Source organism: Sceloporus undulatus, chromosome 6, assembly GCF_019175285.1.
Source record: "Sceloporus undulatus isolate JIND9_A2432 ecotype Alabama chromosome 6, SceUnd_v1.1, whole genome shotgun sequence".
In the NCBI taxonomy this organism is placed as follows: domain Eukaryota; kingdom Metazoa; phylum Chordata; class Lepidosauria; order Squamata; family Phrynosomatidae; genus Sceloporus; species Sceloporus undulatus.
In genome coordinates, this window is record NC_056527.1 from 133270220 (window position 1) to 133282683 (window position 12464).

General features: G+C 39.4%; 2 protein-coding genes across 4 annotated transcripts in view; one reads left to right on the forward strand and one right to left on the reverse strand.

Annotated features, from left to right (window-relative positions):
• The window catches only part of BCO2 (beta-carotene oxygenase 2), a 46926-nt gene that overhangs the window by 21650 nt on the left and 12812 nt on the right, over positions 1-12464 (reverse strand). The window contains exon 1 of one of the 3 annotated variants that reach the window (XM_042474883.1): positions 2705-2777. The exons of 1 other annotated variant lie outside the window; for it this stretch is intronic. The gene's annotated coding sequence lies outside the window, so the exon portion shown is untranslated. Of the gene's footprint in view, positions 1-931; positions 951-2704; positions 2778-12464 lie in introns of those variants that run through there. One more of the 3 variants, XM_042474884.1, reaches the window with a different exon arrangement.
• The window catches only part of LOC121934420 (interleukin-18-like), a 7290-nt gene continuing 1685 nt past the window's right edge, over positions 6860-12464 (forward strand). The window contains exons 1-5 of the mRNA XM_042474894.1: positions 6860-7294; positions 9340-9414; positions 10295-10303; positions 11840-11997; positions 12462-12464. The exon at positions 12462-12464 is cut by the window's right edge and continues 150 nt beyond it. Of these exons, the coding sequence (XP_042330828.1) occupies positions 7033-7294; positions 9340-9414; positions 10295-10303; positions 11840-11997; positions 12462-12464 (507 nt within the window). The 5' untranslated portion in view covers positions 6860-7032. The remainder of the gene's footprint in view (positions 7295-9339; positions 9415-10294; positions 10304-11839; positions 11998-12461) is intronic.

Sequence of the window (12464 nt, forward strand, 5' to 3'; positions counted from 1 at the left end):
ATTTCTTTTCATGGCAGTACGAGATAAAAGCATATTTTAAAATCAATGTAAGTGCAAATTATTATTATTATTATTATTATTATTATTATTATTATTATATCCCACACTTTTACCAAAAATGGGACTCAGGGCGGTTCACGAAGTTAAGGAACAGTACAATTAATAGCATACAAAAATGGTACATTAAAATAGAATTGTTACAATATTAAAACATTATTATTATATTAAAAATATAAATATTTTAAAAATATTAAAAGCCACCCTGAGTCCTTATATTGGGAGAAAGGCGGGATATAAGAAAATAATAATAATAATAATAATAATAATAATAATACAATACGATAAAACAGGATCATGCAATTCTCATTGCTCCCCAATAAGGGACACCGAAGAGTTTTTTAAAAGTGACAAAATAACTTTCATTATACGAATACCGCAAAGTATTAATTAGATTTTATGATTTATTGTATATGTTTACTAATATCCAGGAAAGATTAACTAGTTTAATTGCACACTTTTTGTCCTTTGTATTCTGTCTTTTGTTTTAAACGTTTTACGCTTTTTGATAAGCTCATTTTGTCATGGCCCTTGGCTAGTACAATAAACATGACTTGATTTGACTTGATAAGAATACGAAAATTAAGAGAGAATTATTTAAACCTTGGGGGGATTAACCTTCTGATAATTATCTAACCCAATGGAAGCCACCCCTAAAGTCTATATCATGATTTTTGGGTTGCAATAACGGAATTATATAATAAGAATTCTTCACACAGAGAGAAGATGGGGCGCATTTTGTATCATAATTGTACGATTATTCTTTCAAAAGTGCCATCTTCTATTCAGTTTGAATGCCTGCCCTGCCATAGAAACACACTTTAGAGTCACTGCATGACACTGTATGATAAATCTATATCTATATGGCAACTACATCACAGGACTGTCTAGTGAGGTTTGCCTTTGGGTTCCTCTGAGGCTGAGAGAGTGTGACTTGGCTAAGGTCACCCAATGGGTTTCCATGGCTGAGTAAGGATTCAAACCCTGGTCTCCACAAACCACTCAAACCATTACACTATTGTTTGTTTGTTTGTTTAATTTCTATCCCGCCTTTCTCCCCGAAGGGACCCAAGGCGGCTCACAATACTGTATAACCATTTTAAAAACAATAAAAATTAAAAAATCAGCTAAAAACAATTTTTTTAAAAAAATTACAAATATTGAAAACCACAGTTGGCATGGCCTGATGGGATAAGAGGCCGTGGAATTCTGGGAATGGAACGCATTATTTAACCCTTTCATTGGTGAGTTGTCATTCCCAGAATTCCACAGCAGGGAGTTAAAAAAAGTGGGGTCAAACTGGATTATTTCTCCAGCTGTTGTGTGCAGCCCTAGATAGATAGGTGATAGGAAGCACTGAATAACCTTTAATAGTCAACTTCATATCCCCCCCTTGTTGTTACTTTGGGATCAACTTTAACTGCGCGATATTGGCCTCACTCTCGTGTGGACGTCCCTCGTGACGTCACTAACTGCCTTTCGACTGTTAACGGTCGTTTTTTCTGGGGGGGGGGGGTTAGGGGGGCTCCTGTGCTTATTCCTCCTCAGGAAGGAAAAAAGACTCAAATAAAAATTAAACAATTTTAAAAAATGGGGAGTCTCCTCTACAAAATGTGACAGAAGCACATCTGAAGCCAAACTTTCTTGTCCATATATATATATATATATATATATACTGTATATAATTTATTTGATATATATATTTAAAATCCATGCTGCTTAGTCAGGCTGCAAATGGAGGACATTTTCAAATCCCTCCTGAGGAGAAAGTTGAAGTGGAGGACATGTTCCTGGAAAAGCAGGACATGTCAACCTTCTCCTCAGGAGGAATTTGAAAAATGTCCACCATTTTGGAGCCTGACTAAGAAAAGCATGGATTTACATTTCTATATGAGTGGCATTTAGCTTTTAATTTGGTCGGGTCCTCCATTTTCCTTTAATGCCCGACACTTTGTGGCGCCTTGTCCTTCTTTGCGGTTATGACCTCTGCTTTTAGAGCCTATATATATTTCTCCCTCTTTCTTGTCTTGTGTGTGTGTGTGTGTGTGTGTGTATGATATTGTCAGGGTGCAGCAACACTGCAGAAATAATGCAGCTTGACACCACTTTATTTTTTTATTACTGTTTATTATTTATTTATTTATTTATGGTGAAGTAGTCACCCTGGTCTGTCAGAGTGCTCTGGTGCCCACCAAACTACAAATCCCAGGATTCCACAGGACACAGTTATGGCAGTTAAAGTCAGGCGAAACTGCTTTAATTCTGCAGTGCGGTTACACCTTGGTTGTAGCAGGTTTTCAAGTCATTTCCAACTTATGGCAAAGGTTTGCCATTGCCATCCCAAATTCACACATATATTTATAACTTCGAACGATCTTTCCAGTTATAGCTTTCCGCCAGCCGCCAAACCGACCAAAATCGCTGATAAAAGCTATCCTAAAAATAGACTGCAATCTAGGATCACACACCCTTGTGATCCAAAACATTGCGTCAAATTGAGCAAACTGTTGCGTGTCACTTTCTGGAACAGAGTAGTGACTCAAATAGTAAACACATCGCCTTACGGTTCTGCAACCTTATTTATGTGGTTGAATGGGAAGCATTTGAGGTTTATTTTGCAACATGGAGTCAGAAAAATGCCCCAGACCTGCAAACATATTCAAGAGGACTGGACCTCAGAAATATCCAAAGTGAGAGTAAAACAACTGGGAGGAAGGAACTGATCTGCTTCTTGTAGGAGTGCATCTTCCTCCATTTACGTCCTGCCTGTATATTTGTAAAGAAAACAAATATTACCATTAAAAACCCACATAAGTCTCCAAAGCATCCCAACAGATATATCCCTGGAGTTCATAACTGCTCAGGAAAGTAGAGGATATTAATGGTGAACTCACTAAAACAAACAGTAATCCTTATGATATTATAATAAATTGATTACGATCAAACTGATCAAACATTACGATATTATTATTACTATTAGTAGTAGGAGCACCCCTTTCCCTCAATAATAATAATAAAGCTTTATTTATAAAGTGCTGTAAATGTACACAGTGCTGTACATCATACAATCAATTAAAATAGATGAAATAAACCTGCCAAATGGGATTCAAAGCAGCTTGCTGTCTAAAAACACAGTTACAATTAAAAACCCACAAAAAGGAATTAAAACTACTACGATATTTAGGAATTTACGACTGAATAACCACAAGTTATTCCGACTCTCCACAGAAAAGAAGAAAACGACAGAGAAAGTTGGGTGGGATTTGCACAAATTAAATATAATAGGAACATACAAGCACCCTCCAAAATAAATGGCATATAAATTATCCTTGAGCACCTTTTGACCAAAACCTTTTGATTTGCGCCAGGTTTATTGCAAGCATTTATACTATATAGATTATTGTGGAACATAGCTAGACTGTGATCTGTGTTAATAAATAAGATATATATTCCCAGCTGTGAACTGGGGATTAATGGATCAGTTATTCCAAATTAATGTATCAAATAGACTGAGGATATAATGCATCCAAGTGATGGTAAGGCCTGCAATAAATGACTCAGGCAGAAGAAGAGGAAATGTTAGAAGACTGAAGTGTGCAGGAATATTTATCGGCTTCATATATTATGTTACATAACATATATATTTTACTAGGCACATGACATCATTGCTCAGATTGGCCAAAGCAAAGGTATTGGCTAAGCAGGGAATGGTTCCAATGAGGAAACATTACACAGATAATGTGTAATGGGGAAGGCAAGGCCTCAGAGACAAAACTGGATAGGAAACGCTGGTTACTAGTCAAAACATATCAGAACAGGAAAGCTTATCATATCCAGCTGGGTGGAGAAATTATACAATGTTTCTGTCCTTCCCTAAATTTTCCAGAAAAGCTGTTGCTGAACTGTACATCTCTTAACGGTTTAACAACCCCTTTCATTTGCAAACTATCCATGGCCTTTGTAAGCAATACCTAATTTGTATATTTTTAAAACAAACAGCAAGAAAAGTGTATCCTGCTCTTTCGCCCATCAGGCTTCCAGTTGAGAAAAGAGTTAAATCCCTGTTTGTTGGAATTTTTTGATGTTACTGGATTTTCTATATGGCAAATACGGAGGGCTACCTCTTTTCCAAAGGTCTCATCCGGCATCCTCCTCCACTGCAAATAGTCCTTTCTTCGTATGGCTCCTTGCAAGAGATGATGCTTAAAGGATAGCTACTGACTATCTCTTCTCTTTGCAAAGCCAGACAAGATTGCTTGTGCAGAGGAAATGCCCATATGTTCTGGAAGCTGGCATCAGTGCTTTGCTTTGTTTTCTTTGCTTTCAAAATGGAGGAAAGAAGTGAGCTAACATCATACATTGTCCCATATGCATCTGAAGAAGTAGGCTTTAGTCTAGGAAAGCTCATGCTGCCAACTTTTCTTTCAGTCAGTCTCAAAGGTGCTACAATAACTCTCTATATGCATATATATGTAATGTGTACTGTGAGTGTGTGTGTGTATAAAACACATAACACATGTACGTATATATATTGTGAGTCGCCTTGGGTCCCAATTTGGGAGAGGTGGGATAAAAATTAAATAAATAAATACTTATACGGTATTGTTGTTGTTTTTAGCTGCCCTCAAGTCAATCTCAACTCATGTGGATGAGACATCTCCAAATCCCCTGTCCTCCACTGCTCTGCTCAGGTCCTACAAAATTCAGGCCAGCGACCTTCCTATTTGAGTCTATCCATCTGGCATGCAGTCCTCCTCTCCTTCTGCCACTTTCTACCTTTCCTAGCATCACTATCTTTTCCAGTGATTCATGGCTTCTCATGATGTGGCCAAAGTACGACAGTCTCAATTTAGTCATCTTCGCTTACAGGGAGAGTTCACAGCTGATCTGTTCTAGGACTTTTCTAATTCATTTCGGACTTATGAAGACCCTAAGGCGAACCTATCATGGAATTTTCTTGCCAAGATTTATTCTGAGGCTGAGAGAGTGTGACATTCCCCAAGATCACCCAGTGAGTTTCACGGCTGAACAAGGATTCGAACCCTGGTCTTCACAGTCGTAGTCCAACGCTCAAGCCACTACACCACAGCAACTCCTTTCAATCTACTTTAAGATGGAATTCTCATATATCTGCATTAATTTATGTCTGAATATTATCATTTGCTTTAAAAAAGCTGATTTTCTCATTATTCTTCTGGGCTACAATCCAATAAATAAAGAGCACTTGATAATGCAGAGAATGGCCTGGATCCAATAAACAGTCCCAACTACAGTAAATATGTTGAATTAGTAGGATTTACCTGTGTCTCCAAACATCAACTAATTCAACAAGACTACTTTATGTCTTACTAAACAGGATTCTGGTAGCGAGGAAAAGTACCTTGAGCAATAAAAACGTTTGGCTTCCGTTGGATGGTTAAATGATGCTTGTTAAGGCATAAATATGAAAACAGTCTTTTAAACCAATTTGCACCCTTAATATAGCAGCAAAACAGCCCCCTTGACATTTTAAAGATGCTTTCAAATGGATTTTTAATCGCCTCTCAACTGCATAGTTTAGTACATTTCTAATCCGTGGGTAAAGTGTCCTCCCAGGAGCCAATGCCAATATCATTATAATTATAAAGATAAATACTACAGGGAAAATTGCAATTCACAACAAATGATGTGGCCTAGAAAAAAATAACCAATACCCTGACACTAACTTTTATATGTGTGTGTATATGACAGAGAATCATCTAGAAGGGAGTAACCTTTTAGAGATGAGAGTTTCATTGGCTCAGATGATATTATAGATAGATGACATCTCAATTTATACAACTTTATTGCTCATAGCCTTGCAGGTACACAGTTTGGATAAGGATGGCGATAAGTCAAGGGAGTGAACTCTGGGCTCTCCTCTCATCTCCTCCACCATTCTTACAAGATACTTTAACAAAACACCAATCCTTCCCAGTCTACTGAATCATTTCTCAAATGCCATCACTGCCCTCTCCATACTGACATTTCCTGGACAAAGAGCAATGACAGTCAAAACACACACATAGTACCAGTAGCTTCCTCTTTCAGTTCCTCCTCATCAGAACGTTGTACAGACTATATTGCTGGATTCCAGTAATGTTCCTCTCCATTGAAAGGGTGACATGTGGAAACATGATCAGACGCTGACAACAGGGCAAAAAAGAAAAAAGACTTTGTCTAACATCTAACTATTTAGCACCCGCCATTAGCAAAAGTGATGAATAAATTGGTAAATGGCTAAGAAAGTTGGCTGTGTGCTCCCCAGGCATATACTTTTAAGATACTCACCTTTAGTAAGTTCCCCCTTTGTTTCCTCAGTAATGAAACATGGGTTGGAGACACTAAATAGTTGCAGCACCAAAGAATCAATTTTCATCTCGGTGACATCTGCACTGCAGAAACAATCCATTTTGACATCAACTGGTTTGCACTGCTGAGATACCTAATATGGCTAGCACTGGCTCCCCAAGATTGCTAGGACCATTGGGCCTCCCAATATTGCTGGCACTGTTGGAATCCCCAATACGGCTAGCACTGGCTGCCCAACATTGCCAGCACTGGCTACTCAGTACTGCTGGTAGTGCTGGGCTCCCCAATATTGCTGGCACTGTTGGGCTCCCCAGTATGGAGAGCAATGGCTACTCTATATTGCTGGCACTGGGTCCCCAATGTTGCTAGTAACATTGGGCCTCCCAATATAGCTGGCACCTTTGGGCTCCCCAATATGGATAGTACTGGCTCCCTAATATTTCTGGCACTGGCTACTCAATATTGTTGGCCCTGGGTCCCCAATATTGCTAGTACCATCTGGCTTCCCAATATTGCTAGCACCTTTGCGCTCCCCAATACTCCTAGCACTGGCTGCCCAACATTGCTAGCAGAACAGCAGCCTAGGGATGGCAGGAGAGTTTTTCCAGTAGGTCCTGGAGATGCCCAGGAGCTGGGAGCTTCTACATGCAAAGGAGATGGGGTCCCCCTTGGCAAAGGTTCCCTGCTGCCTTGGGTGAAGGTGAAGGCTGTCTCCCTGGCCGCCTCTCCTGCTGCCAGGAGCAACCCTGGGCCGCCCACGTCTTTGGCAGGAGCAGTGCCTTCCGGGCGGGGAGAAGGAGGGCCTGCCCCACTGAGCAGCAGCAGCATTTCCTTCCTTGCCTTCCCAGTCCTGGCTGGGCATCCTTGCCTGCGGAGCTGCTCCTCTTGCTGCTGCTAACAGAGACAGGTAGGGCTCCAAGGAGGGTGAGGAGGGTCTGGGGGTGAGCAGAGGCCACCCATGCAAAGGAGGATGCTGCCTGGCTCATGCCAGAAATGCAAAGGAGGAGAGGGCAGATGCAAAAGGGAGGACAGGCAAGGAGAAAGGGAGGAGGACCATGACCAAAGGAAAGCTTAAGAAACACTATACTGGCTCTCTTCAGTCAGAGTAGACCCAATGAAATCAATGGGACTTATATGGAAGTGATGATTGGCAAACTCCAATCAAGTAAATGGGTCCATATTGTGATTATTATTATTACATTACACTGGCTCTCTTCAGTCAGAATAGACCCAATGAAATCAATGGGACTTGGAAGTGACGAGTGGCAAGCTCCAATCAAGTCAATGGGTCCATATTATTATTATTATTATTATTATTATTATTATATTTATTTATTTATACCCTGCTTTCCCCCTCAAAATTGGGATTCAAAGCAGCTGGTTGGAGGGAGACCAGATGTCATCACCACAAAGGAGGCACCATAAAATGTAAGACACGCAAAGAAAATGAACATTACCAAATAAAAGCTTAAAGTACTCATATAAATTCATGTTTTTTAGTCTTGCTCCAAATGGAGGACGTTTTGGAATTCCTCCTGCATAGAAGGCTGAAATGGAGGACATGTCCTGGAGCAGGAGGACATCTTCATCCTAGCTAGTTGGGACTAAAGTTGGATGTAGTCCTGTGAATGTTTTCAAAGGCGATCGTCTTAATCTTAAATGTTCTGCATCTAAAAGTACTGGCAGTCTTTGGGTTAATCTCCAAAGTGGAAATGTTTTAACATTTATGTCAAAGCTAAAAGAGGCTTGTTCAAGATTGTTTGTTCCTTGCTTGGCCAGAGAGGGGTAAGGCACCAGGAAAGGAACTATAATGCCAATACTTAAGTGGGCATTTATGGCATGAAAAATACAAATGGCTTTCAAAGAACCAATCTCTTAGTAATGTATATCAGAAAAGTCTCATGTTTGGCATAGTGATGCCATAATAAGCAAAGGAGGCAGAGAACCCAAAAATCTGTTGTGGTTTTCCTGTGAAAGGGGCAGCCCCCACATCCTTCTCATCTTTCTTGTATGCACATATGCAGCTAGACTAAAACAGGATCAGAAAAGACTTGAAGGCACACAACGCACACAACAGATCTGCTACCTTGAAGAAAAACAGATGAGCACACATAAGTTACACACACACAGACACACACGTTTCTTACCCAAGAGACCAAAATTTTCGGGGAAACCCTCATCTCAAAAGATTTGTGGTTTTCTCAGGCAGTTTTGTAAGCAGAAATTCTTGCGGTCTGTGCAGGGACTGCTTTGCAATTTCTCTTCTGGGCAGCATTGCCTCCACTGACAGAAACCAAGAACAAATACCTTTGGCCTCACTGGGATTATTATGCCATAAAAGTTTTAAGAGGTTTTAATCATTTCCGTTTCATGACTATAACCTGTAAATGGCTGTCACAAATAAACTGTACTGTATTTAAGATTAAAGCCAGCATCGGCGCCAACAAGATCGGCCTCAGTCTTTAAATGGAGATGCTCCACAACTGACGGATGCAGCAGTTATGTGTGAACAGGAGAAACCACTGTCACAAGGTGTGGCAATGGGAAAGGGGCATTTGCAACCCACAACTGAGTCCTGAAGTGGGATATTGCAAAATATAATAATCTGTCAACTTTTTCTTCTGAGCTGCAATATTAATTTTTAGAAGCAACTGTCTTTGAATTCCAGGGCCCTCCAAAAGGAACTTTGCATGGATTTTGCAAATGAATTCCTCTATTTAAAGTTTAATTTACTCAATAAAAATGTGCCATTTGAAGTCCATGCAGCAATGAGGAGGGGAATTCCTTCATTAGTTTGACAGGCTTGATACTAATTCCAGCTGCTCCGCACAATACCAAAGGCATTCTTTAAGCATCTGAACACAGAAAAGAGAACTGCTTTATATTCTGGAGAAATATTTGGAGAAATATGGTCTCTGTAGCTAAGACGTTCATCTCTTTCTCTTTTCCAAGGAGCAAAGATGACTTCTGACATAGTTTGCATGCTTCCAGTGCATTTCAGTGATGGAATCCTCTTATTCTTAGAAGGTAATGCTTTGCTGTCTTATTTGGATGAATGTGGAACGTAGGGACTCATACTTTCTCCTGTCATCTTGGCTAGAAAAATACAAAAATCTAAATCCACAGAAGAGCCATATATTTGTTGGCCAACCGAAATGGAGAAAATGCCTCACGCAAGCTTCCAATGCTTCACTGGCTTCTTCAACAGGCAAAGATGTTAAAAATCATACAGAATAAAAAGGTGATCATGTTAGAGTCACAAGGCTGAGAACATTTAATTTCTCAAGGAGTCTTTCAAATGTACACCTAAGGTGCCTTTGCATCATCATTATCTTTATCATTTTTAATTGTAATTCTATTTTTAAACAAATGATCTGTTATGATATTGTAATAGTTTAATTCTGTTTTAATTAGCACTTTTGCAAGCTTTTAATTGCACTGTGCTTTTCAGTTTTACGCCACTTTGAGTGCCACTTTTGGGGGGGAAAGCTCAATGCAAATGAATATAATAGCTATTATGATAGAAATTCGATACGGACGCTTCCATTTGTTAACGTTAGATGTAGCCCTGAACAGATCTGAGGCCTAAGAGTCTCATGCTCATCCCATCATAATAAGTGTTGCTGCTTATGAAGCACAACAAACTACCATTCCCAGAATTCCCTAGCATTGAGCCATGGCAGTTAAAGTGGCGTCAAACCGGATTATTTCTGCAGTGCAGATACAGCCGCAGTTTCTGCTCTGATTTATTCTGATGGGGGAGTGCTAAAGAAATGGGCTCTATCTATTTCAATAGTTAGAATGAAGCTGGTGAGCAAGTAATTATTGATCTGGATGCCATTTTCTAATATTCTAATATTTCCCCCCTTTTTTCCTCTCCTCTGTGCGTTGTTTGATCGGAACAAAGAGGACAACGGTAAGCATGAACAACTCTCTTCTACTCGTTGTTGTGTATCCTAATTACTTGTCATTCTTAACAAAATACAATAGAACCAAGGGTTTGTGGTATTGTGTCAAAAAACTGCAGTTTTGTAGATGGTGTTTTGTCATCATCTCAGTAGCTGCACCGCTTTTAAAGTACGCTCAAGATATTTTTCACTGACCATTTTCAACTGCAGCTTGAATTACTTTGGGAAATAGGACCATACAATTCCACATACCAAAACAGAATATCACACAGCAATGTTTTGGTGCAATACATGACTGTAAAGAAAAGATCACATAGACCAGTGCAGCTATACCTCTGCATCACCTTTGAATGCAGCATTCTGTAAATGAAAAGGCAGGTGAAAAGGAATCAAAATTTAAAAACAGTTGGTGAAAAAATGACCAAAGATGGGAGGCAAAAACCCAATTCAGATAACATAGGCTTATTATAGTGATTGTTTTAATTGTATCATTATTCAGTTTGGTTTAATTAGACTTATTAGCTGCTTTACACATTATTTTGACTGGAAAGGTAGGGAGAAATGCAACTGTCGTCTGTCCTAAACCATAATTTATTAGACTGTCTACAGATGTTGCAGCTGTACACTCCTCTCATTGCTTGCCTAGCTTCCACATGTCTATCATAGTTCTATCAAACAGGGACTCTATGGTTTAATCTTTTCTTACACTTGTGCACATGAAAGTAAGTTAAGATCTGAGCATCGTGTCCAAGTTAAGAAAGCAGGCATCAAGCCGCAGTTTCCCACTCTGGATGTGAAGAAAAACCTGGCTTAATATACCCAGCAAATGCCATAATGCACAAGAGGAGGAAGATTAAGCACATGGGCACACTGGTAATAATAAAGCATATATCCAGACATAGCTGTGCACAGAGTAGACCCATTAAAATCAATGGGAATTAGGTTAATCGTAGTCTAATCCCACTTGTTTCAGTGAATCTACTAAGTCTGGATGTAGCCCTATTATTTTATAAATCTTTCACAGTGTCATTAGTAAAAAGGAGGGCAAAATGGAACAGAAAATAGTTTCATCTTGACTACTATTATTATTATTGTGTTTATGTTTATGTATATCCCAGTACAGGGACTCAAGGCGGCTTACAAATCTAAAACAGTCCAAGTTAAAACACTATAAATATGCAAAATGCAAGTTTAAAAAACAATTAAACAATTCAGACAATTAAAAGCATTATATTATTAAAATTTAAAGTTTAAAACTCTTTAAAACTTTAAAAAATCCCATCTAAAGTTAAAGTTCTCACAATAGTTTACTTAAGTGCCATAACAAACATAGAGGAATGATGAAGAAGAGTACCTGGATGGGTGAGAATCTGAAGTCCAATAGTGAACTTCAGTAAAGAAGAGTTTATTCTGCAAGTCATAGTGAGTTTCAAAGGATAGGATATTGCCATTCTCCTCTCCATTTTTACACCTGGTGCAGTTATGTTTTTGAAGAGAAAATCTATAGCCCTCACTCTGTCTATATGTTTAACATTTGTTCAAAGCACTAGAATCTGACAGCTGGAGAAGATCTGAAAAATGCGAAAGAACTCAAATCCTCCGTAACAGAGATAACTATGTCCTCATCGCGCAGCCAAATGAGCATGAGGATTACAAGGCGGTATTTCAACTCATGACAGACCAAGCAATACAAGATGGTACGGTTCTTGCTTCACACCCTTGGATGTCTGAATATATTCTATCTCTCCTACCCAAAGTCCCCAGTATTTCATACATTTGGGAACCATCCTTGTTGGAACAAAGTAATAATTTTTGATTCCACTCACCAAGGAAGGATCAGAAAGCAACACCTTAAAGTTAAAGTTGCAGAGCTACTGTATATGGTTAGTTTATATAGCAGGCGATAGCTTTATAATTCAGTAAGGGGTTGTCCACTCGGGCCAAAAGATCCAGGCAGAAACGGGGCACCTGGCCATGTAGTTGCAGCCCATCATCCAGTTCCCCCATTCAATGCAGCAACAGGGGACTTCTGAGTGAGGTACAAATAGCGGGGTCCCACCTGCTTTGGGACAACCCAGAAGTGACCCAGTTTTTCCTCTCCGTCTGCTCCACACCTGAATTAGGTCACTTTTAAGAGAAGCCTGACCCCCTGCTCTTTCCATGCAGCAC